This window comes from Danio rerio, chromosome 24, assembly GCF_052040795.2.
Source record: "Danio rerio strain M-AB ecotype USA chromosome 24, GRCz13ab, whole genome shotgun sequence".
NCBI lineage: Eukaryota > Metazoa > Chordata > Actinopteri > Cypriniformes > Danionidae > Danio > Danio rerio.
Window position 1 is genome coordinate 7,419,990 of NC_141044.1, and position 27,085 is coordinate 7,447,074.

Consider the following 27,085-nt stretch of genomic DNA (forward strand, 5'->3'; position numbering starts at 1 on the left):
TCAATATCTTAAATGGAAATGTTTTGATCCCCTTCTACAAAAAAAAAGGTTTTATTCATACATTTTTAAAAACAGAACTCACTTTGGAATACTTTTACAGAATCAAGATGAAGTTACATTCAAGAAGCTGTGACTTCTACAGATGCAGCAAAAAAGGCTCTGCACATTAAAACAATAACTTCCTTCTTTATCATTTAACAACCACAGCATTAGCACACTGTAAAGAAAGTCAAGACAGCAGAGGCTTTTATGTTGCTTTTACTTATTAAAGGTTTCAACTACATGTTTTAAGTTTAACTGTATATTTTACTCAGTTTGATTAAAATAAGTTGAAGTGACTAAAAAAAGTTTAGATATAAATCCTGCTTGCTTCCTGATCTGACAATTTAACTGAAAAAAAAAACAGGATGTGCCTACAGATTTGAGTTATAAACTTTGTTGACCACAAAAGCTTGAGAGCTTAACTTCAGCCAAAATACAAAAGCCAAAGTTTCAGAGTTTTTATCAAGAGAACTAGACTGATGCAAACTTTCAACTTGCCTGATCACTGTAGCGCTCTATTGCATAATATTGGTATTCTACCTTGTATAGCGGTCTTCTGACATCTATAGGGCAGTTCTGAATCACTTCATCCACAACATCTGAGATGGGCTGCATGAAGTCTGGGTTGGCAAACTGCAGAGTAAAAAGACCTTTTACTACACACTTTTCAAAAGGTCATTCTGGGTATACATGCTGAATAATTCAAAGAGTGTGGTGTTTTTACCTCGGGGTGAAAAAATATCTCTGGTCCCAGAAAACGCTCGTATCCGACATCTATTTGAAATTCATTTTTGCTGATAGCATTGATCCCCTTGTATTTTTTAATCCATTTTCCAGGGTCCATGTCATATTTGGTGAATTCCTTCACGATGTCTGGACAGATGTAGCAATATCTTTCCTGAAGATGGCAACAAAACAACACAGTGTAATACATAAACACATGAAATCAACAATAAGTGCACTGCATACAGTATAAATATGATACAGCAAGAGTCGTTCTACAAATTCTTTATTTTTTAATCTATGGGCTTGCTTAAACAATCTATCACTCTGAAAACTGCTTTGAAGTTATTCAGATGATAAAAAAAAAAAACATTGTACACAGTCTGCAGGCTATTAGCCTATACAGTTAAAGCCAGAATTATTAGCCCTCCTGAATTATTAGCCACCCTGTACAGTTTCCCATAAATTCTGTAATGGAAAGAAGATCAAAACACATTTCTAAGCTTTATTAACTCATTTCTAATAGCTGATATTCTAATACTAATATACAGCTTAAAGTGCAATTTAAAGGCTTAACTAGGTTAATTAGGTAAGTTAGTGCAGAGGCGGACTGGTCATCTGGCAATTCTGGCAAATGCCAGAAGGGCCGGACCATTTTTTAAATGTGGGCCGGTATGCAATTTTTTAAATGACGTTTTTTTTTTTTATATGTATTGTTTTTACATGCAGGCAGCTTTTATCTCTTGCAAGATGTGAATATTATGATGAGGATGATAGTAATAATAATAATAATAATAATTGTTAAGTATAGGCCCAATCGGCAATGGCCGACTGGTTTCGAGATGAGCTGACCCAATCAAGAGGTTACATCGACGTAATCAAAATCTGGCAAGAATGTCAAACAAACAGTAAGTGCAAAACAAGCTAATTGTCATAGATGGATCGCTAAAAAAAGAAAAGGCGGTGTCGAAAAGCCTAGAGAAAGCCAAAAATTGCTCTAAAATCAGACGCTGCCAAATGCATAACATTAGCTGAAATAGTCTCAAAAGGACACTGTCAACAGCACGAAGGTCAATGGTTCGAACCTCGGCTGGGTCAGTTGGTGTTTCTGTGTGGAGTTTGCATGTTTGCATGGGTTTCCTCCCGGTTTCCCTCACAAGTCCAAACACATGTGCTATAGGTGAATTGGGTAGGCCTAGTTGTCCGTAGTGCATGTATGTGAATGTGTGTGTATAGGGGTTTCCTAATTATGAGTTAAAACTTGGAGGACATCCGCTGCGTAAAATATGGTACTGCTTACATTATTTCACCATCTGTACACCAATATAAGTAGAGAATGTGCGTGTCCGTGGATGGGGCTGTGTCGGTGTGGTAATGTGGGCTGGTGTGGCTACAGTGCCAGGGCTGATTTTTAGTCCCAGTCCACCCCTGAGTTAGTGTACTTGGGAAAATTATTGTATAATGATGGTTTGTTCTGTAGACAGTCAAAAAGAAACATTGCTCTTAAGGAGGCTAATAATATTGACCTTAAAGGGGCTTTTAAAAATGTAAAAACTGTTTTTATTCTAGCTGAAATAAAACAAATAAGACTTTCTCCAGAAGAAAAAAAAAAATAAGGAAAAAACTGAGAAAAATTCCTTGCTCTGATAAGCATCACTTGGGAAATATTTGAAAAAGAAAAAAATAATAATAATTTCATAACTTGACTTCAACTGTAATTACTCTGCACTAACTGCACATGTTTTGACTTTTTAAAGATTACTGTAACAGAAATAAGGAGACAACTGAAAAAATATATATCCAATCAGTCAAAAGTTTAGAATTTTTTTGAAAAGTTTAGAATTTTGAAATAATATATAAAATAAAATAAAAATAATGTTTTTGAAAAATGTATCTCATTATCACTAAGGTTGCATTTATTTAATAAAAATACATTAAAGAATCCTTTAGAAATCACTATAAAGTGCAATACAATTAATAATTTCTCATTATTATCAATGTTGAAAACTGCTGCAGTACACTACCTGACTAAAGTCTTGATGCTCATCCAAGTTTTACTTACAGCAAATAATAACTTGACTTCTAGTTGACCATTTGGCATCAGGAGATGCTTATATAAAAGGCAAAGGCCTCTAGATTACGCTTATTTACCAAAATAAAATGATCATGCCTTGATTTTTAATTATTCAATTAGGACAGTAAGGTCTGACTTTGCTTAGACAAGTCTTGTCAGTTCAGTTAGTCGACTGAGGCCTCTGCTGAATTTAAACAAGAAGAGCAGCCACGAGTGGCACTCGTGAGAGAAATTTAAGATCACAGCAGCCTGTGGTGAATTTGTGAAAAGAAAAACTGCAAAAAAAGCATAGCTCCTGGGACATATTTGGCGCTCTCCAAAAAACATATATAAGGGTACATAATCAGAATGAGCTTTGGTTGTTTTAAAACATTGAAAGGTAAACATAATAAACTATATTTAAAAAACATTTAACATCAAACTGAAATATATGAAAACTTAATGTTTCAATTGTAATTTAAATGAAGTATTTAAAAGAAAGACATAATTATCTCTGCAGTTACGCACTTTAACAGCTTTTGCAGTCTCCAGCGACTGTTCTGGAGGAATGCCGATCTCTCGCTCTCTCAGCAGCTGTTGAATGAAGTAGGTGATGTCTCTGCCTGCTATGGGGATGTGCTTTATGCAGCTGCCAATCACATACCCTTCTGCCTGAAAGATAAAAGAAACACAAACCAACAATTTTAATGGATGTTTGTTGGCAGATACCACATAATCAAATTCATGCATTTTGCTTTGCTTTATTGAGGGCTCTGTAATGTATATATTTAGCTTGTTTACCACTGGTATAGCATGAGTAACTCCATCACCACTATCAATCACAATTCCTGTTAGCGTTCGTTCTCCAACCTGTCTTGAAGTCCAAGATGCTGCCAATGCCAAAACAGCCTGAAAAATGGTGAGATAAAGGAAAAAAATATTTTAAAATAACATTTTCATATTGTTTACAACATATTCCATCAAGAATAAATGTAATTAGGCAAGTCATTGTATAATGATGTTTTGTTCTGTAGACTATTGAATAAAAAAATTGCTTAAAGGGGCTAATAATATTGACCCTAAAATTTAAAACTTCTTTTATTCTAGCCGAAATAAAATAAATAGGACTTTCTAACTGTATAACACATTTACTAGAGTACTGTGCAGTTCAAAACACTATAGTATATACTATAAATTACTATAATATTTTTTTTTAAATGGGTATATACAGGGCCGGCGCATCCATAGAGGCGACAACCCCCCCAAGCAACCTTTCATTCACAACACATCCCCCTCCCCGGTGCTCAATTTCATCCGCGACATCGCCAACTTTACCTTTGCGAACCATTTACTTCCGTTTTCACTTTTAGGTTGAGGGCAGGATAATTGTCATTATCCTAGATGGCCAGTTCAGCTTGCTCCGGCCCTGGATATATACTACACTACCTGACAAAAGTTGTGTTGCCTATCCACGTTTTAGGAACACTAAATAATAACTTGACTTCTAGTTGATCATTTGGTATCAGAAGTGGCTTATATGAAAGGCAAAGGTCTTTAGATTACGCTTATTTTACCAAAATAAAATATGATCATGCCTTGATTTTTATTATTTAATTAGGACAGTAAGGTCTGACTTTGCTGACCCCAGACATGCTCAATAATGTTCATATCTGGTAACTGGGCTGGCCAATCCTGGAGCAACTTGACCTTCTTTGCTTTCAGGAATTTTGATATGGAGGCTGAAGTATGAGAAGAAGCGCTATCCTGCTGAAGAATTTGCTCTCTCCTGTGGTTTGTAATGTAATGGGCTGCACAAATGTCTTGATATCTCACTGTGTTCACACTGACAGCTGAAGTTCGCTACATTGATCTCGTATTTAAAGGGGCCACTGCAGCATTTCAGCAGGTCAGTTACATTCCCGCATTAAAAACTATGCTTTCTAGCATTAAAATGTTGCCCCCTTTTATCAAATTAATTGAACAACAAAAGATAAAGTTGTTTCATGTGGTGTGGTTTTGCTTCACTTATCCAATGTGTTCATGTCGGAAATATTCTGAATTATAGTTGGCATGAGATTCCCGCTTTTTTAAAAGAAATAAATATATATATATATATATATATATATATATATATATATATATATATATATATATATATATATATATATATATATATATATATAATATTAATGCACATCAGTAACTCTCTAGTTACTTTTTTAATGTGTGTCCCTGTAAGAAAACACCGTAAATAATTGGAAATCTGATTACCACAATGATCAAACCCTTGGGAACAACTGTGGTCGGAACCAAAGTGCACAGGACTGTGTTCTCTGGACTCCTCTCCAGCAGTTGACTTCAACATTCTGATTGGTTGCGGCTGAACTGTGTCATATCTCATTACCATAAAGTTGACTTGATTTCAACTTTCCTAGACGCCGCTATGGCTTCCAGCTACTTTGACACTCTCAACGCCTTCGTTGTAATGCACATTCAGGCTGTTGATGCTGATATCTACTCTGCAGATCTCTTGTACACCCACATATTCAATGTAACCATCATTTTTCCTTCACCAAACTTGACTGATATCTATGACAATCTTCGGTCCAGGTGGGTTCTAATAGATCTTCTGCAGTATTTGTGATGATTGGGATGCAGTATAACACATTATTCATCAAAAAAAAAATCTACCTTCTGCCACTTTTCCAAATGATCAACTAGAAGTCAAGTTATTATCTGTTTCTCTTACAACTGGGATCGACGACAAGACTTTTGTCAGGTATTATTCAGAGTATATGATTTGAAATAATAAAATGTAAAAGTTTACCTGAACAGCGATGTACAACCCTGGAACGTTGAACGTTTCAAACATGATCTCAGCTAAGTATTCCCGGTTCTCTGGGGTATTTAGAGGAGGTTCTGTCTAAAGACAAAATATAGCACTGCAACATCAGGATAAACGGACACAAAAAGGCCTGTTTGAATAAGTGATTTGTGCTCTTTTGTAATGCAAAATATCTAAAGAGTGTTTTGTCATCATCAAACAGAGTAGTGAGACAAAGGCACTGGACATATTGGAAACATCCTGTTTGCGAAATGAAAAACTGTTTCACATTGGTACAGACAAAGCAGCATAATCTATCATTTCGCAAACAATAAATATTTCATTGGGTAGCTTCAATTATGCATGTGAGTCCTCTGTTTCTAAGTGGGAAGAATGTGTTACACAAATCGCTTTAAATCACTGTAGCAACACTATATAATCAGTACAGTCAGTATACAGTACCATCAGGAAGTTGTGGTCCTCGGGCTCTGCTCGGAGATATTTAAATATGACCTGCTCCATGAACTTTTCCATGAAGTCCCAGTCCTCAATAATACCATGTCTGATGGGCCACTAATGTGTAAAAAGAAAACAAAGTTAATAGTTACTAAACAAAATATGTTTACAGTTTACAAGCAAATTCCATGCGTGTTCAATAAAAAAAAGATCAGGAGAGAGATTTCGTCAACATCAAAAATATTAGTAATTTATCAGATACTAATAAATAATTCGAGGACAGAGCTTTAGGATGCGTTACCCCAATGCAACACAAGAATTACATTCTACGCATACTGAATTTAACCCCAAACCATGATTTTTCCTTTACCAAACTTGACTGATTTCTATGAGAATCTTGGGTCCATGCTGGTTCCAATAGGTCGATCCAATAGGATGATTGGGATGCAGTTCAACAGATGATTCATCTGAAATATCTACCTTCTGCCACTTTTCCAAATGATCAACTAGAAGTTATTATTTAGTGCTCTTACAACAGGGAATCGACGACAAGACTTTTATCAGGCAGTGTATTTTTCAAAGTATATGATTATACGGGAACACTTTACAATAAGGTTCATTAGATAATGCATTTACTAATCATGAGCAACACATGTACAGCATTTATTAATCATAATTGAACATTTACTAATGCATTATTAAAATCCTAGTCCATGCTTGTTAACATTAGTTAACGCACCATGAGTTAACATGAACTAACAATGAACTACTGTATTTTCATTAACTAACGTTAACTAACATGAACAAATACAGTAGTAAATGTATGGTTTATTGTTTGTTCATGTTAGTAAATGCATTAATTATTAACTAATGAACCTTAGTGTAAAGTGTGACCGATTATACACACAAAATGAATTATTTCCTTGCCACAAAATTAAAATAATGTGTCAAAACGCGCAAAATATAGCTGTATACATGCACTTTTTAATTCAACAAAAATGTTTAAAAAAAAAACAAAAAAAACAATGACATTTAAAAAAAAATAGTGTCATGTATCTAAAATACAAAATAGTTTGTCCAGGCTAAAGGTCCCAGATAACCAGTTAATTATGCATAAATGGGGAGTTCATCTCAGTTGTTGTAAAGGATAATAATTAAAACTGATAATTAAAACCTATATTAAATATAAAACTTATATTAATTAAAACTTATAATTACTTTTTATCAAAAATAATCATAAGCAAAAGAAAGCAGGCAAAACGAGCACCGCTATTTTTTAGTCTATTTAAAAAAAATAATGATCGCACCAGTTGCGTTTTCAGGCACGATTGCTTCGTGCAAGGACCCACTCGCACTGATCACATCAGCTGTGCGCACGACACTGAAGCCCTCATCAGTGAGTGGGGAAAGCCTGTGTCTCACCAATCGCTTGATCATCATGTCATTCGGTATTCGCCTGCTTTCTTATGCTCGCTTGAACAATTATCAGTCTTGCTGATCACATTTGCACGCATACTATCTTAAACTAAAGTTCCAATCTTTGGTGATGAGCAAGCACTGGCAATTTTAAAAATGATTTTCAAACAGCCAAAGTGGCGATTGGAGGTGGCTGTCCCACCCACCACACCTGAAATCTATTCAAGTGGTGGGTTGATGGGTGTTAATGTCAAGCCCTGATTATACTTAATATGATAGTTCACCCAAAAATGAAAATGTACTCATTATTTACTCATCCTCAAGTGGTTTTTGAGAAAAGCTAAAAATCTGCCATTGAATTCCATAGTAGGAAAAACAATGTCACAGAGGTCAATGGCTACAGCTTTCTTTAAAATATCTTCTTTTGTGTTTAACAGAAGAAAGAAAACTGTAAAGAGTGAGTAAATGATGAAAGAATTTACATTTTGGGTAAACAATACCCTTACGTTATTGGACTTCTTCTTCACAAGGAACCATCAAACTCTGCTTTTTGTATATATGGTGGGGTTTTGTGGTTGACAGTGTTAAATTCTCATCAAACATGATTTTAAAAAGCTCTATTACAAAGTCTCTTCTCGCACTGCAAGCTGAGCAATGGTTTCTTTTGTGCTTGTCTTCCATTATGTCAAGCTCCGGATACGGTTGACCAGTGCTCCTTCAATTCTGTTCTAAGTTACTGAACCCTGTAACTCCCTCAAAGTGATCCTTCACCTCTCAAGTCTCCTTGTTCAAGCGGTGTTTTAAAAAACAACCTTTTTTCTTCATGTCGAAGTAGTTGGGTGTAGCTTGACACTTCCTGATAGTTGAACCACTGCTCCCTACTGACATTTCCAAACACTTTCGTATATTTCATGAGATTGTTACTCCTATACTGATGCATTTTCATGTTTAAACTGGAAGTGTGGCATTGAAAATTTTACTTTGTTAACTGCTGGGGGTGACACATTGGCTCAGTGATTAGCTGTGGCCTCACTGCGGCCTTGCAGCAAAAAGGTTGCTAGTTTGAGTCCCGGCTGGGTCAGTTGGCATTTCTTTGTGGTGTTTGCATGTTCTCCACACAGAAATGCCAATGTTTATGTTTTGCTACTTTCTAGATGGTTCTTTTTTTACTCAAGAAATCTATACACACTGTTTATTAAAGGAGACTGACTGTTTTATGTCCCTTTTTACAAGTTATATGCAAATATATGCAAGCCTGTGTGTATTTTTAATATATAATAAATATACACAGTAGACACACTTAAATTATGTAAAAACAAACTTTTAATTGTGATGCAATTAATCCTGATAAACTTTTACCCAGCACTAATTTCTATATAATTAAACCTATAATTTTATCTAATATAGAAGTTTTATTCCTAATTTAGACCTGGGTAAAACTAAATTAAGTAATTAAAACATCTTTAATATCCCTATGGTTATAATACAACCCCAAATCAAAAAAGGTTGGCACAGTATGGAAAACGCAAATAAAATAAAAAAGTAGTGATTTCTAAACGTACTTTGACTTGCATTATTATTTATTGTGTTCCTCATGATTTTTTATTGTTTTTTTAAATAAACACAAATTTCAATTTTGGTTCTTGCAACACATTTAAAAAAAAAAAAGTTGGAACAGTCAAGCATTTACAACTTTGTAATGTTGCCATTGCTTTTCACAACACTTAAAAGACGTTTAAGGACTGAAGACAACAAGTGATGAAGTGTTTCAGGTGTTATTTTGTCCTATTCTTACTTAAAACATGTCTTAAGGTGGGCAACAGGTCTTCATAGTTGCATTTTTTTTTTTTTTTGCTTCAAAATGCACCTCACATTCTCTATTGGAGACAGGTCGGGACTACATGCAGGCCAGTCAAGTACCAGTAGTCCTCCAAAATCACTGTATTTTTCAGCATTAATGGTACCATCACAAAAGTGCAAGTAGCCTCTACCAAGAGCACTGACACAACCCTGATAGACCCTGGCTTTTGGACTTGTTGCTGGTAACAGTCTGGTAGATCCTTTTCGTCTTTGGTTCGGAGCACACAGAATCCATTTCTTCCAAAAAATACCTGAAATACTGATCAATCTGACCACTTTCAACTGTGTGATGGTCCATCCCAGATGTCTACGAGCCCAGAGAAGCTGATGGTGCTTCTGGACACTGTTAACATAGGGTTTCCTTTCGGCACAGATCAGTTTTAACTGGCATTCGTAGAGGTAACTACGTATTGTGGTTCTTGACAAATGGTTGCCAAAGTAGTCTCATGTGGTCATTTCACTTATGGATGAATCACAATTCTTGATGCAGTGTCGCCTGAGGGATCAGAGATCATGGTTATCCTTCACGCACTGAAATTCCTCCATATCCCTTAAATCTTTTAATGACGTTATGCACTGTTATGCACTGAAATATCCAAATGTCTTCCTATTTTTCTTTAAGGAACCTTGTTTTTAAACATTTCAATAATTTTCTCACATATATTTGTTGGCAAACTGGCAATCATCTACTCATCTTCACTCCTAAAGGACTAGATCTTTCTTAGATGCTGCTTTTAAACCAAATCACAATCATCTGTTGACATCACCTGTTTCAAATCACATCATTATTTAACGAATTTACCTAATTGCTAGCCCTAAACTGCTCTTGTCCTAACTTTTTTGAAATGTGTTGCAAGAAACAAAATTGGAATACATGTTTGTTTTTTTAAAAGACAAACAAACAATAAAAAGTATGAAGAATACATTAAATAATGTTTGTTTCAATGTCTGCATTGAAATACAAGTCAAAGTAAATTTAGAAATCACTACTTACTTTTTTATTTGTGTTTTCCATACTGTCCCAACTTCTTCTGATGCAGGGTTGTACTTATGCAAAAATGTGTGGCTCTAATGTTTTCTAGGCCCAAAAGAACAATGATAGCATGACAAAAATCAAAACTTATCACCTTGGTTGCATAGTTGGGCTTATCGATGGCTTCGTCTCCAATAAAGAAATCAAGGTCATCCACCCCTTTCACAAGACGTCTCTGTGCCTGATCTCCAACACTGGCTGACTCTCTGACCGCAATACCTGCAGCGACACTACAATCAGCTGACACACACCGTGAGGTCACGAAGCACTGTAACAACACACATTTGGCAAAACAATCAATGAGTATTATGAAAGGATATGTCCTGTTAAAGGGATATTTCACCTAGAAAAAAAAACTGTTTACTCACCATCAAGTGGTTAGAAACCTTTATAAGTTTCTTTATTCTGTAAACACTGACTTCCATAGTAGGAAAAACAAATATACTATGGAAGTCAGTGGTTGTAGCATTCTAAATATCTTCTTGTGTCACATAAAGGTTTAAAGGGTGAGTAAATGATGACTGACTTTTCATTTTTGGGCGAACTGTCCTTTTAAATGGCCTACAGTATATTGAGGTTACAGCAGTGGTGATTTAAAGGTTTTATAATATCTTTAAATAGTGGTTCCCTGAGGCAGAGTTTAATTAAATTTATGATCCAGATATTATATCCTGGATCTTAGTGCTGGACCTGCAGTTTTAGTCTTCTGTAATCTGCTCTGCTCTGCATTTAACAACTTAAAGGGATAATTCACACCAAAAATAAAAATTCTGTTATCATTTATAGGGGGTACGGAAAGTATTCAGACCCCCTTACATTTTTCACTCTTTGTTTTATTGCAACCATTTGCTACAATAATTTTTTAAGTTCATTTTTCCTTCATTAATGTACACAGAGCACCCCATTTTAAAATAAAAACAGTGATGCTCACATATTTAACTCAGTTGCTGTCCATTTCCTCTGATCATCCTTGAGATGGTTCCGCTCCTTCATTTGAGTCCAGCTGAGCTTGATTATACTGATTGGACTTGATTAGGAATGCCACTCGCCTGTCTATATAAGAGCTTACAGCTCACAATGCATGTCAGAGCAAATGAGAATCGTGAGGTCAAAGGAACTGCCTGAAGAGCTCAGAGACAGAATTGTGGCAAGGCACAGATCTGGCCAAGGTTACAAAAACATTTCTGCTGCACTTCCTAGGAGCACCGTGGCCGTAATCCTTAAATACAAGACGTTTGGTACGAACAAAATCCTTCCTATAGCTAGCCGTCTGAGCTACCAGGGAAGAGCCTTGGTGAGAGAGGTACAGAAAAACCCAAAGATCACTGTGGGTGAGCTCCAGACATGCAGTCTGGAGATGGAAGAAAGTTGTAGAAACTCTACCACCACTGCAGCCCTCCACCAGTCACAGGTTTATGGCAGAGTGGCCCAACGTAAACCTCTCTTCAGTGCAAGACACATGAAAGCCCACCTGAAGGATTCCAGGATGGTGAGAAATAAGATTATCTGGTCTGATGAGACCAAGACAGAACTTTTTGGCCTTAATTCTAAAGAGGTATGCGTGGGGAAAACCAGGCACTGCACATCACCTGTCCAATACACTCCCAACAGTGAAGCACTGTGGTGGCAGTATCATGCTGTGGGAGTGTTTTTCAGCTGCAGGGACAGGACGACTTGTTGCAATCAAGGGAAAGATGAATATATCCTGGACAAAAACATTCTCTAGAGTCCTCAGGACCTCAGACTGGGCCAAAGGTTTACCTTCCAGCAAGAAAATGACCCTAAGCACACAGCTAAAAAAGCAAAGCAGAGGCTTCACAACAACTCTGTGACTGTTCTTGAATGGCCCAGCCAGAGCCCTGACTTTAACCCAATTGAGCATCTCTGAAGAGACCTAAAAATGGCTGTCCACCAACATTTACCATCCAACCTGGCAGAACTGGAGAAGATTTGCCAGGAGAAATGGCAAACGATGGCCAAATCCATGTGTGAAAAACTTGTTGCTTCTTTCCCAAAAAGATTCATGGCTGTATTAGATCAGAAGGGTGCTTCTCCTAATTACTGAGTGAAGGGTCTGAATACTTAGGACCAGGGGTTCGTTCTTCGTACGTGGATTACTCAGTTAGCTGGATTTGGTTATTGACGATTTGAAATGATCCAGGATCAATTCTGATCAAAACGGATCGGAGAGTTGTTTTCATGGCAACAGTTCTGCTAGCTCAAACCTGGAAGGAAGCAGGTTTAATTCATATAAACAGGATTAGATCGGCTCAGTTCAAGCAAAGATAATACAGAAAGTATGTACCGAATTCTGATATTTTTTTGCAATAGTAGTTATATACACTTGGGAAAATACAAATTTTTTAAAAACTATATAAAGTTATAGTTATTAATAAAATAAATAAAGTTATCTGTTAATGAAAAACCTTTTGCCACGCCCCTACCGGAAAAAAAACCTGACCAATGAAAAACCTTTTACTCCGCCCCCACCTTTTGCCACGCCCATTGCTCCAGACTGCAGTTACCCATACTAGAAAACTTATGCAATCTGCAAACCTGAAAAAAAAGTACAAAGACTGCCACCTGGTGGTGCAAAGAAAAAAACTTATTGATATGAACTTTTTAGATCACTTTAGTACAATTTGTGTATGATAGTAGAAATGCACAATATGTGACTATTTAAAAGCAATAATACATTTATGCAGTCATAAACATGTTTTGACAGTTAATATGACGGTGATTTGATGCTTCATAAAAGTTGCAGAAGCCTTTACCAATATCAAAATGCTTTTGTAAACATACAGTTATTCTTTACACTGATAAAAAATAAACGGCTAAAATATAACTACTATGGGTACTATAATACGGAAAATCCGATCTAACTGTAAAACTGAATAAACTGCTCTTGACACATGAAAGGGCCAATCATGCAGCCCACAACAAGGTGTAAAGTTTAATATTTGTAATATTTAACAAACCATTTCAAATGAATTTCATGTAATTTAGCTCACATGGATAATTGAAAATTAATCAGATGATGTCATTACGCTGCTGTGCCGTCAGCCAATCGTTGCATTGCTGATCATGATTTCGAGGATCGATAGATCAGTCCTTCACAACACACGCATTGATCTCAGATCAGTTCATCCAGACATTTTAATCCGATTCACGAACCTGTTTGAAGAACTAAATTAGCGAGAGATCAGTTATCAAGATTAAAAGATCCAGGATCCCAGCTGATATTTCAGTTTTTGTTTTTAATAAATCTAAATAAACATAAACAATTATATGTCTTTCTGTCAATATGGGGTGCTGTGTGTACATTAATGAGGAACAAATGCAAATGGATGCAGTTTAACAAAGATTGAAAAATGTAAGGGGGTCTGAATACTTTCTGTGATATTGTGAAGAACACTGAAAACCTGTAATCACTGACTTCCAACGGATTGTTTGTTTTTTTACTATGAAAGTCAATAGTTCTTCTGTGAAACTCTTAAAGGTTTGGAACTACCTAGGGCTGAGTAAAAAATAAGTGCATTTTAATTGTGTTGGTGCACTATTCCTTTAAAATAGCAGGCAGCTTACAGGTTGGCATGATGAACTGGGGCTCTGTGTTTCCAGCATAACCAATCTTGGTGTACCTGATGAAGAAGAACAGTATATAATCATCATCATGAATCAGATGAATGAACCAGATTGAGTGTGGTAAAGTCTTTTAGTTTTGTCATTTTCAATCAGTATTTCCAGCGAGTACATCATCTGTCTATTAATCAAATAAGAGCTGTGGTAGTTTATTATTTAGCTTTAACGCACCTGATTAATATCTCGAAGTGGCAGCCAAGTAAACAAGACCGAAATATTTCAGATGAAAACATAAATCATGCAGAAAAGCATATCATGCATATTTCTTTGCTTCCTATAGAAGCCAAGCTTATAAGAGCCTCTTTATTTATCATATGAAAATACTAGATGCATTATCAAGACAGTTATGACTGCTTTAGTTGATTTGGTAAAATCATTCAAAATTATTCAATTTTGAATAATGGTCCATTAGTTAATGCATTTGAACTATGTACGAACAAATGATCTTGAATAGCATCTATAAATCATAGTTCAATCATAGTTAATGTATTATTAAAAATTCAAAGTTGTGCTTGATTACATTAGTTAATGCACTGTGAGTTAATGAACTATTGAACTTTATTTTAATTAAGTTAATAAAGATGAATAAATACTGTAATAAATTGTTTGTGTTAGAAATAATAGACACTCATTTTAAAAATATTTAAAAAATTTATGTTTTACAGGACTGAAGTTATCACTAGACATTAAAAAATATTAATAACTGAAGTACTAATCATAGTTTAACAGTATCAATTAAAGGTGTGGAATAATTTTGAATTGGTTAATTTTTCTGAAAGAAGTCCCTTATGTTCAACCAGACTGCATTTATTTTCCTTCATTCATTCATTTTCCTTCAGCTTTGTCTCTACTTCAGAAGTCGTCACAGTGGAATGAACCACCAACTATTCCACCATATGTTTAACACAGTGGATGCTCTTTCAGCTGCAACTTGGTATTGGGAAACACATACACACTCTTATTCTCACACATACACACACACACACACACACACACACACACACACACTTTTACTATAACCAATTTCTGTTTACCCAATTCATCTATAGCGCATGTCTTTGGACTGTGGGGGAAACTGGAGCACCCGAAGGAAACCCACGCAAACACGAGGAGAACATGCAAACTTCACACGGAAATGCCACCTAGCCCAGCTGCGACTCGAACCAGCGACCATCTTACTGTGAGGCGACAGTGCTAACCACTGAACCACCGTGCCACCCTCTGACATATTTTGTTTTAGTTTTTGTTTCCATATTTTATTCAACATTAGCTAATGTTAATGTATTTACTACCACACACTAATTATGAATAACACTTATAGCTTTAATGAATTATAATTCAACATGTACTAATAAATTATTAAAATCAAAATGCATGCTTGTTAGGTAACTAATAACTTGTTTGTTAAAATGAACTAACAATGGAAAACTATATTTCCATTAATGTTAACAAGGATAAATAAATCATTATTATAATTAATATATCATAATTAATAATAAATGAATACTTAATAATGCTACTTGTTCATTGTAGTAAATGCATTGCACTACATTAACTCATACAACCGTATTGTAATGTGTTATCCATGTTTTATAAAATAGCCCACAATACCAATGTTTTAACTCCAATTAGAAAACTTAAGAGTGCAGTATTTACTATTAATCGTTTAGTGACGTATATCAAACATATAATATTGATACAGAGGCACATATATAGTCAAAAAATATTATTTAGTCAGCAACAACAAAGAGACACAATATTTTTTTAAAGCCTTGCTATATCCACCAGGCATATAAACACATTCGGTGACTGTAAACAAACTCACCCTGTCCCGCAGTCAATCACGCATGGAGGGGGCCGAGCTGCTGCCATCACCAGCACTAACGTAACATTCAAGCACACAAACACAACAGCATGTCACAACAAAAACGACGTCACACAAACCATGTGTCGTTAACAGGCTTGTCAGGTATACCTTTAAAACGGTGTAAATTATCCCACGATAATGCTTTGCAGAGTTATTTTTCGCGAGTGCTTCCCGAGTCAAAGGGAAGGCAAAAAATAGAAACATGCTGGATCCACTCGCGCTGCCTCATCATGGTCCACAAGGTCTGCCTGTCAGCGAAAATACGAACCCTACTATGGTAAAGGAGAGCTTATTAATATTCATCATGAGCCAAGCCTCCGCCAGCACAAATGTAAAACGTTCGCTAACTGGAAGACTACTGAGTAACGTAAACACGGCGTAATTAATATTCATAACCATAACTTTCGCCGTAGTAGGCTCCGTAATTTCATGAGCTAGCAAACTGCCTGAACAGAGCGAATGGCGCATTATGATTTGTTTACTTGCCTCTTGTTTACAGTGAGATGAACGTATATGGGGGTTCGGGTGGTTTGGAAGACCACCACTCACTGATAAAGGTCCAGAATTGCTTCATTCATGAGCTCATTTGTCCTATTTTGACTTTTATGCCATGATAAATATTGAAAATAACCCATTCAAAAAAGGGTTTAATACCAAGCGGAATTGGCTGCCGCTTCGGTTTGACTTAGCTAATCAGTTTCAGCCAATAAACAAATGTTTTCACTTTACAATCTGGCGTCAGAGAAGTCTTCTTTCGCTATGTTTTTAAACAGAGAAAACATTTTACAAGTAACTTTTTTCTAAATCTTGGAAACAAATAAAAAAATGAGCAATAAAAAGTAAAGCGGCTCATATTGAAAATGATTTGAATACTATTTCGGCCATTGTTGTTATCCATCATTTTCAAATGTAGGCTGTACGTTCTTTACAGGAGAGGCTAGAAAAATTGTGAAGCTCTACATTATTATTATGTTAATAATATATTAAATATTTAATTATTTTGCTTTTCAAATGGACTGAGGAAAGTTGAATGTGCTGGCCAGTTGTTGTTGTTATTGCTATTTGCCTAATAAATGACAATAGACTACAGTTTTTATTTAAGTTTTTAACAGATTCCAATTTTTTTCTAATGATGTATGATGTAAATAATATGTATTTAAAAATAAGTATTAGTTTACATTTCTTTAATGTAAATCTTTGGGAAATATTTTTGACATATCAAAAAAGTGTGGTTATGATGACCATCTGACAAGCTAATTCAGCTAAAATATTGCTTAAAATGTTACTAAATGCAGTATTTAAATCTCATAATTTTATAAAATTTCCCAGAGATGGTTTGCAGCTGGAAGGGCATCTGCTGCGTAACGCATATGCTGGATAAGTTGGCGGTTCATTCCGCTGTGGCAACCCCAGATTAAGAAAGGGACCAAGCCACTTTTTTAAAAAAAGGACCATCCCTTTCACCAGGCTAGCTATGGGCCTGCTTGGTATATAAATTTAATCATTTATCAAGGAACAGTAGATATTTCTTTACATTTTATTATTTTATTTTATTTTATTTTATTTTATTTTATTTTATTTTATGGAACAACCTGGTGGCACAGTGGGAAACATAATCGCCTCACAGCAAGAAGGTCACTGGTTCAAGCCTCGGCTGTGTCAGTTGGCATTTCTGTGTGGAGTTTGTATGTTCTCCCTTTAAAATTATATATTTGTGCATATATATTAGATTAGTCAGCATCAAAGACAAAACTGGAACTAAACTAACAAAAAATAGAAATTAAGATCACAGCCCAAAACTTTGTACAACCAAAATAATGGGGAAAACATATTAAATACTGTTTTATTAAAAATGATAAATATAGAACACATAAAACAAATTAAATTGTATTATTGTAATTGTGTAGTTTGTAAAAAAAAATTGCAATAATTAATTTGAATAATGTACTGTATGATATTTGTCTTCCTAAATACGTTAGGTGACCAAACTCTTATTTTAATGGATGTAACTGTTTAATTATAAAAACCTAAATTATTAAACAAATTAGTGACTATATTCACTTGAAAAAAAAAAATGGCTAAAAATACAAAATTTTAAAAGGGGGTGTACTCATTTGTACTGAGCCCAGAATAAACATTTCTGAAGGCTAACGTTAAACTCTAGGTGGCAGTCGATCCTAATTTTACATTATGAGATGCATGTTTAAAGTCATACTGTGTATTATTTTACTCACTTTATACTAACTTTGACATATTGATCTGTTGTTCTCTTTGTAATGTATATATATATATATCGCATTGTTTACTAGCTTTTATTATTAGGTTTATTATTTGCAGATAGTCCTATGCCATTATAAAATAGTACTTTATGTATGAGAGCCCGATGTAAACATACACGTGTATATGATTTTCCACTAATAGTGTAGCTACAATTTAACGTTTAATCTCTAAATAAAATTGTAGCATATTTTTATTTATGCAAAATACTCCAACTATAAAATATTACAAAGTTATAAATTTAGTTTCAGAACTAACGTTAGCGTGTAGGATATAATGGGACCTTTATTTTGAAGTGTGGTCTCGCTTTTATTTACCAGGAAATAGATTTATGAAATAACTGCGCGAAAAGCAACGAAATGACAGCACGAGTCAGGATGGCTGAGAATGGAGCACAGGTACATCTGATAACCTTAAATCACTTCACATAAAAATGATTATATTTATATTATTATTTATATATTTGAACGTATGCTTTAGTATTTATCACCAGCTGGAAACCATTAACTATTTATGCAGAAAAACATGAACACAAGATCCGTATAAGATGGTCATATACAGATCTAGCTTAATGTTGATAAAGAAGTACTAATCAAGATTTAGCGTTAGCCAGTTTCAGTGACATCGCTTATGATTGAATGGGATAGTACACTTGACAGTAACGATACTGTCATACAACTTGTATATGTTGCTTGCTGTTAACATCAGTGTTTAAGCAGGGTTCAACGCTAAGGATTTTTTTCTACGGGCCAGTGGTTCAGCTTTTTACTTGCCCTGCTAAAATTTTCACTGGCCCCACCAAAAAAAGAGAAGCTAATAGCTATTTCTTAGCCACCTACAGCATTTCAAATGTGTCAAAAGCCAAACATAATTGTAATACCAATCCTTTTATTCAGCATAACTTTTTTTTAAATACAACTGACAATTTATAAAATACAATTGTGATGTAACTAAATTTGATAGTGTTTATATATATATATATATATATATATATATATATATATATATATATATATATATATATATATATATATATGTGTGTGTGTGTGTGTGTGTGTGTGTGTGTGTGTGTGTGTGTGTGTGGGTGTGTGCTGGTCCAAAGTTTGGGGTCAGTTTTATTTTATTATTATTATTTTTTTAAGTTTTTTTTTTAATGGAAAATTATTGAGTTCATCATGGCGACATTTATTATTATTTATTTATTATTATTATTTAAAAAAATTTAAATTGTTAAATATTTATTAATTTTAAATGACTGCTTTCTTATTGTATGTACAGGGCTCAACAATAAGGACAGCCCGATGGCCCGGGTCAGCTTGAGAGACGCTCGGGACAGTAGACAATATCATTACTGGCCCGATTGGGCCAGTGCTGCCCTGTCACTAAAGTTAAATTTGCCTGCGACAGTACGACCAATTGTCAATTGTGTAGAGTCGAGAAACAGTTTGTGCTTTTAATCCTTTAAATGATACCTTTTCTCTGATGTCTTAAACACCATATTGCTTCTCAGTTCCTCTTAACTGGGATGCATTTCCCAAAACCATCGTTAGCCAACCAAGGTCGCAAGTTCTGTCGTTACAAGCATAGTTTGGTGACTTGCCGTTTCCCAAATCCGTCCCTCCAACGAACATTCGCAAACTGCGTCGCAAGCTTGAGAACTACTATACCTCTGTAGCTGTAGTTCGAAACATAGTTCCTGGCTTTGATCTATTCCCACTTATTAACTTATCATTAACACTCTAACATTCAAAGTTGGAATTATATAAGTAAAAAAGCATTAAGGTCATCTCTCTTAGGTGTAATTTGCTTTCTAACTATTTTTACAGTTCAGTTTTAGCACTCTTCATGTTTACATTTGCGCTCCCTTCGCAGTGCAATTCGAAAACATTCATGTCACTCTGAGCACAGCCCCATGGCGAAAGCTATAGGTGATCCATTATTTAAAAGCGGAATTTATGTTACGTCTCCAATGCTTGTGAAAACAAAAAGCATACGTTAATGCTTTTAATTTATAGTAGGTTATTTATTAAGTATCTGTGCTGTATATGACATGGGCCTGCTGGTTAGAACTTTCTGCAGTGGTTTACAAGTGTCAAATTGTAAAAGTAATCTTTAAAAAAATAAATAAATGAATAAACAATATCTACTTATTAATAATAATAATCATCATAATTAATATTATTATTAAAGTATAATTTTTCATTTCTAGTACATAATAATTAATACATTTAATTTTTTTGATAAATCGCCTGATTATTTATTTATTTATTTGTTTATATGATTTATATATGATATTAGTATATGTATTAGCTTTTGTAAGTGATTTTATGTTTTATATGATATGTCATTCTCAATATTTGTAAAGCAAACATAGGCCCTAAATGTGCCATATATTTCAATTAATATGGAAAGCGAGTGCATGTTTTTTTCCAAATCTTGGATTTTATTTTAAAATATCATTTGCTCAAAGAAATTATGGGGTTCTTCTCGTAGTTACTCCACCCAGTTTAGAGCGTCATTATGGGCGCTTTACGTTATAACTAACATGGTTCGAGCAATGAATCTGCGACAGAGAAACTATGCGTTTTGGGAAACACTAGTCACTACATCATTCTTTTCCCCAAACGATGCATCGTACCATGATAGTTCAGCTGCTAGTTACGCCGTTGTTTGTTAAACACACCCCTGATTGGATGTTGTGAGAGTGTTATTTTTGTCTGTAACTTGGTAACAACTAGTACAGTGAAGAGAATGCAACATGACGGCAACATCTAATTATGAGGCTAATGTCTTGGAAGCAGACATTTTTGTGGGTACAACAGGTTGAAAAAATGAAGCGGGGTTTGGCAAAACAGTCACCTTTTGTTAAATCGTTTAGAACTGCAGTAAAATACCTGCATGTTTTCCATACTGCACTTTTTGTTTCCATATCACAATGAATTAATTATTAATTAATACATTAAACACATTAACTTCTAAATCCACAGGCGTTGTTTTTGATGCATTATTTAAAATATGTGACAGTTCAATCCTGAGCTTTGAACCCTGATGTAGTTTCAAATAAAATTATTACTCCAGTCATTATTGCTTTAATTACTATTACCATTAATGATAATAATGACAATAACAACAATAATATTTAATATTAGAGTGATTTCTGAAAGATCATGTGACTCAAGACTGGAGTAATGAAGCTAAAAAAATTCATCTTTAAAATCACGAGAATATTTGAATAAATTAAATGATAAATTACTTTTGATAGTGCAATAACATTTCAAAATTTTACAATGTGTACTGTATTCATGATGAAATAAACACAGCCTTGGTGAGCAGGATAACGTTTTTAAACATTCAACAATCATACTGACCCAAAACCTTTGACCAGTTGTGTATATAATATTATTTTCGCTTGGTTTTTCAGTTGGTTAGCAGACTTGAGGGAAGACAGTCATTGAAGGACATTGAACCCAATATATTTCCTGCCGACGGTGGTCCAGGTCAAGGTGAAGTAAACTTTTAACTTACCCTGTATGTGTTAATTAGTAATGCAGTATTTTACTCTCCTAAAACTAACCTAGAAGTTATTTAATTATTGTTATGTTTTAAAATACATATGATTTTGTAGTGTATTTTAGGATTTACCAGTGATGGGTTGCAGCTGGAAAAGCATCCGCTGCGTAAAACATATGCTGGATAAGTTGGCGGTTCATTCCGCTGTGGCAACCCCAGATTAATAAAGGGACTAAGCCGAAAAGAAAATGAATGAATGAATTTTAGAATTATTTTGTCAATTATTTAAATTGTCAAAATACAACAATACGAAAGAGTACTGAAAGCAGGTCTAAAGTCCAGCGCAGATCGCATTAGTTGTGCGCCTCATTTACATATTGCTTACATACAGCAATATGCAAATATCTTTACAAATGGGACATACAAATTAAGGGATTAAAATATTACAAAAATTATTACTTTTTTACATAAATATAAAAACCACTGCCTCCATGCCTTCAGCTCGGTTTTTGCTTTTGTATAATGTTATTAGTAGTAGTAGTAGTATTTATATGCAGGTTTATATTTGTTTTAATAAAAACAAGTTTAGATTTGTCAGGTTTTGGACCTTATGGGGCATAGCATTTGTGTTTGGATATAACTCATTTTTTTTTTACCACACTTCGTTATTATTGTTCATTTATTTGTTTACTGGCAATTAGAACTGAATTTGAAAATAGTTTTGAAACAAATTTTAAAATTTCCTTATCCACAAAAGAAAGTGAAAGTAAAGCGGCTGAATGGAGGAGACTCGTTCTTTATTCTCGCACTGCAGATGGTCTGTTTAACTGTTTTTTCGCTAGTGAAGTGTTCAGCTTTTTCTCTTACAAAGTCTGCTATGTAAATAGCAAATGCGCCATGGCGCGGCGCAACTGACTCTTAAAGGGAATGGGAGATGAGACTCTGATTGGTTCGTTCTCAAAACACACCCATAACTCGTTTAGATAATAAGCTCAACCCTGTTAGGCCATGCGTCTGGGCGCAGAGCGTATTTTTCCATCCTTAAACTAGCTACAGTAAGTGGATTTGGACATGCCCTAAATGCTTTTGCACCCTGCGCTTTAGACTTTGGACCTAGATTATTAAAATAGAGCCCATTGTTTTGTGTGTGTGTGTGTGTGTGTGTGTGTGTGTGTGTGTGTGTGTGTGTGTAATAAAATACTTTTTTGTGTCTCAGTGGATGCACATGAATTGTCATCAATAATATTGTTATAGCGATAATAAATATCAGAAAATATTATGATAGGTCATGGGCCGGTATAAAATTCTGGCTGTATGATAACCTTGGATAAAACGTCACGGTTTCACGGTATTGTGAATTCTGCTCTAAAATGTGTTCCTTTTAAATGTCTGATTAAAAACAGCAACTTTTTTCACTATTGATCACAATATATTTTATTATAAGAAACATTTAGAATATTTTGTAACAGTAAACATGTCAATTAAAAAAACTGTTTTTATTCTAGCCTAGATAAAACAAATCAAACTTTCTCTAGAAGAAAAAATATTATAGGAAATACTGTGAAAAATTCTTTGCTCTGTTAAACATCATTTGGGCAATATTTGAAAAAGAAAAAAAAATTACAGGAGGGCGAATGATTTTGACTTCAACTGTAAAAAAATTAAAGCATAGTGTTTCAAATGAAATTCTGCATCTGTTCAGGTGACGTAGTGGAGTTTCATGGAATGGAGGGCTCAGGTAAGACTGAAACCTTGTACCACCTAATCACCCGCTGTCTCACGCCAACGCACAGTGGAGGTCTGGAGGTTGGGGTGGTTTTCATTGACACTGACTACCACTTTGACATGCTGCGCTTCGTGAGCATTCTTGAGGGACGTTTGGCTGAAGACTCAAAGACGGGCTCTGAAAACGAAGCCGAGGAGACAGTACGTTCATGTCTCTGCAGGCTTTCTGTTGTGCACTGTAACAGCTCAGTACAGCTTCTACTAACCCTGCACTATCTCGAAAACACTTTCTCCAGCCAGCCCACCCTCGGCCTTCTAGTCATCGACAGCATCTCTGCATTCTACTGGACAGACCGATTCAATGGCGGCGAGAGTGCTAGTTGTCAGGAGGCTAACTTAAGAAAGTGTGCCGAGTTGCTGGACAGACTACGCAGAAACTATGGCATTGTGATTTTCGCCACTACTCATGCCATAATGAGGAACTACGGATCTGACCTAGGGGTGTCAGATGTTCATGGCTCATCATCATCTCGGAGGTGGAGGTCAGCTGATTGCGCTTCAGACTTTGACAGGCCCTACCTGTGCAGAGCATGGCAGAGGATAGTGACTCATAGGGTGCTGTTCACTAAAAGTCATGCACCAAAGGACCACAAGCAGATTTTATCCACAGCGTGTACCAGTGTATTGACCAAAGGTGTCAAAAAATGCTCATTCTGTGTCGTGGAAGATGGTATTAAATTTATATGTGACAAGTGAACATATATTGAAAAATCACACACTTTTGGGTTGTCATAATTATGAGGGTTAAAGAACGTTTTACTTATTGTGTGTCAGTGTGTTTAATAGCAATTGCAATACATTTTTACTTCACTCCGACAATACAAATCAAGTAATCATTGCTATAGATCAGGGGTTCTCAATCTTCCGCCCAGGAGTTCAGGGGCCTCATGCATCAACGCTGCGTACACACAAAAACTTTGCGTACGTTAGGTTTCACACTCAACGTTTGAATTTGAACGTGACGATGAAATGAACGTGAGATTGTGCGCTGGTCCACGCCAACTACTTGTCTGGCGTACATGCATTTCCAGCCTGATCTCACGAGAAAACGTAAGTATTTTACGTTTTGCCAGTTTAGTGGCTAATTCGTACGAGTTCAGTCTTTTAAAAAGGAGGAGTGGCACCTAACCCCACCCCTAAACCCAAACGTCATTGGGGGATGAGCAAGTCATACTAAATTGTACAAATTAGATCATACGAATTCATACGAATTAGCCACTAAATCAAAAAGTTACGAATTGCCATGAGATTGTGTTGTCATTTGTTTTATTTCCATTGGCGACTCCTAGAGGCAGTTGTGTTAAATTGCACACTACAAAGTATCTTTGAGCCGTGCAATGGCAGCTGTATGGCACTTGATCATCCGCATATCTAGCAGGTATATTTGGTTTCCATACCATACAGTTGACCAGCCAAACATTAAAGCGCAATTTGCAGCTATCGCCGGTTTTCCCAATCTAATCGGAACGATCGACGGCACACACATTGCTACAAAGGCATCTGAAGATGAATTTGCAAAGGCTACGTGAATCGGAAACATTTCAATTCAATAAACGTGCAAATAATATGTGATGCTTAATTGCGCTTATCATAATACACACACTTATTAATGATTCCCACTTGTCTTCCTTGTGATGAAAAGTAGGCAAAATCTGATAGGTAGTGGGGGAAAGAAGAAGAATGAGTTCATTAGACGCTGGATTTGAACCGGGTTCATAAATGATAGTGTCAAAACATGTTGCCATGCGCTTCATGAGCTACGCCACTCGGGCTGCTGATGTCTACTTTCTTTAGTTTTGTTGTCTCTGTTGATCAAACAGGCAGAAATCACTTAACTAGCTCATTCCAACGAGGTGTGCTATTTGCACTTGCCTAAATAGACGCTACAAAATTTTACACCTTTACATCGGATCATTTCTTTTTTAATTTCCTAACAGTGGGCTGTTCAGACACAACTGCTTTAACTGCATCAGCTAAACTCTCCCACTCTATTTTTTATCTTTTGTTATTAATTCTGGAGGACAAATTTGCAAATAACACCATTTTTCTCCGGTCGACCTCCGATAGGAGCACCTCCAATTTACATTCTGTTCAAAGTTTCTCTTTTTGCTGGCTTTTGCCATTGCTTTTTCTTTTGGTTTTGCCAAAGTAGAGTCATTACCATATTTATGAGGGGGAGGAGGCAGGGAGGGGTTTTGCCCTCATGCATGTGCGCTCAGTTTCATGTTAATTCAGATGTACAAAGAGAATATGCGTGGGATTCTGCGTACGCAGTGTTTCATACTATTTTTTTTACTGTGTACACACAAAGCTGTAAATGTTTTAGTATAATTTCAACGCAAGTCTTCGCACATGAGGCCCAGGTGTCCTGGAGATTGTAGCTCCAACCCCAATCAGTAACACCTGGGCTAGCTAATCAAGCTCACTATGATGGGGTTACACTAGAGTTTGTGCATGCGAAATTGTGTTGTGCGGCGCTCCGAGAATGGGCGGGATTAAACGAGATGTTTAGAAATAAAAAAAGCGAGCGATTGCTCTATGTTTTAAATTCCTGTACAGAGAAGTCATGTTTTGATCTTCGATTGGTCTCACGCAATCATGTGATGCAATTTCGAAGATCAGAGTTCACCAAGCTTGAACTTGAATTCAGCGAACTGCAAAACTTACCGCACGACCTTGCGTTTTCAGTCTGACGCATTCGCGTGGGTATGAATACAAGTCTATGGGGAGAAAAGTGCATTGACCGCAGCTTTTACTAATGATTTGTTGTTCTTGAACAATTCGTTCATTTTTAACAAATCTTTTGTATGACTCAAGAATGATGAGTCCTTTCGAAGTGATTCATTCATTTGCGCACGCGTACAATTGTGCCAGTGGAGCAGAAGATTGGTTCCCCTCCATGTAGATTTTGGAGCACAATATGCTGCCTTCTTTTCCAGGGATGGCCATGCATTTTTCAACATAACAATGCAAAACCACTTTCTGCACACATTACATAGACCTGGCTGCGGAGGAAACGGGTACAGATACTTGACTGGCCTGCCTGCAGTCCCGACCTGTCTCCAATAGAGAATGTGTGATGCATTTTGAAGCACAAATTGCAACAATGTAGACCCCATAGTGTTGCCCACCTCAAGACTCTTTTGCAGGAAGAATGGGAAAAAATTAGACCTGAAACACTTCATCACTTGGTGTCTTCAGTAACTAAACATCTTTTAAGTGTTGTGAAAAGGAATGGCTGCATTACAAAGTGGTAAATACTTTACTGTTCCAACTTTTTGAAAATGTGTTGCAAAAACCAAAATTGGAATACATTTTTATTTTTTTTTAAATCATGAGGAATATACAATAAATAATATTTGTTGTATTGTCTGCAATGAAATGCAAGTCGAAGTAAATTTAGAAATCACTACTTTATTTTATTTGCGCTTTCCATACTGTCCCAACCTTCTCTGATTTGGGGTTGTACTTACAGTAAATGCACGACGCTATATTAATTGCTCAAGTCAATTTTATAAGTCATTCAAACTATCAAACATGACAAGCAAAAAATAAAACTCTGTAAAGCAGCTTTCAAAAGAATCTCTTCATTCAGCT

The 27,085-nt window shown here is 35.6% G+C and overlaps 2 protein-coding genes across 8 annotated transcripts in view; one reads left to right on the plus strand and one right to left on the minus strand.

Annotated features, from left to right (window-relative positions):
* actr3b (actin related protein 3B) overlaps positions 1 to 16,180 on the minus strand; it is a 29,113-nt gene extending 12,933 nt beyond the window's left edge. The window contains exons 1-10 of one of the 4 annotated variants that reach the window (XM_087307980.1): positions 16,025 to 16,180; positions 15,875 to 15,929; positions 13,993 to 14,048; positions 10,502 to 10,626; positions 6,105 to 6,215; positions 5,646 to 5,741; positions 3,620 to 3,727; positions 3,347 to 3,490; positions 767 to 940; positions 583 to 675 (exon numbers count right to left, since the gene is read on the minus strand). In XM_087307980.1, the coding sequence (XP_087164106.1) occupies positions 583 to 675; positions 767 to 940; positions 3,347 to 3,490; positions 3,620 to 3,727; positions 5,646 to 5,741; positions 6,105 to 6,215; positions 10,502 to 10,626; positions 13,993 to 14,048; positions 15,875 to 15,921 (954 nt within the window). In that variant the 5' untranslated portion in view covers positions 15,922 to 15,929; positions 16,025 to 16,180. 4 annotated transcript variants of the gene reach the window in all.
* Positions 16,057 to 24,251, plus strand: xrcc2 (X-ray repair complementing 2). 4 transcript variants are annotated; one of them, XM_087308640.1, is made up of 4 exons: positions 16,060 to 16,193; positions 21,615 to 21,696; positions 23,406 to 23,629; positions 23,725 to 24,199. In XM_087308640.1, the coding sequence occupies exons 1-4, from the start codon at positions 16,119 to 16,121 to the stop codon at positions 23,806 to 23,808; spliced, it is 465 nt and encodes a 154-aa protein (XP_087164766.1). In that variant the 5' UTR covers positions 16,060 to 16,118; the 3' UTR covers positions 23,809 to 24,199.
* Positions 24,252 to 27,085: the final 2,834 nt, after the last annotated feature.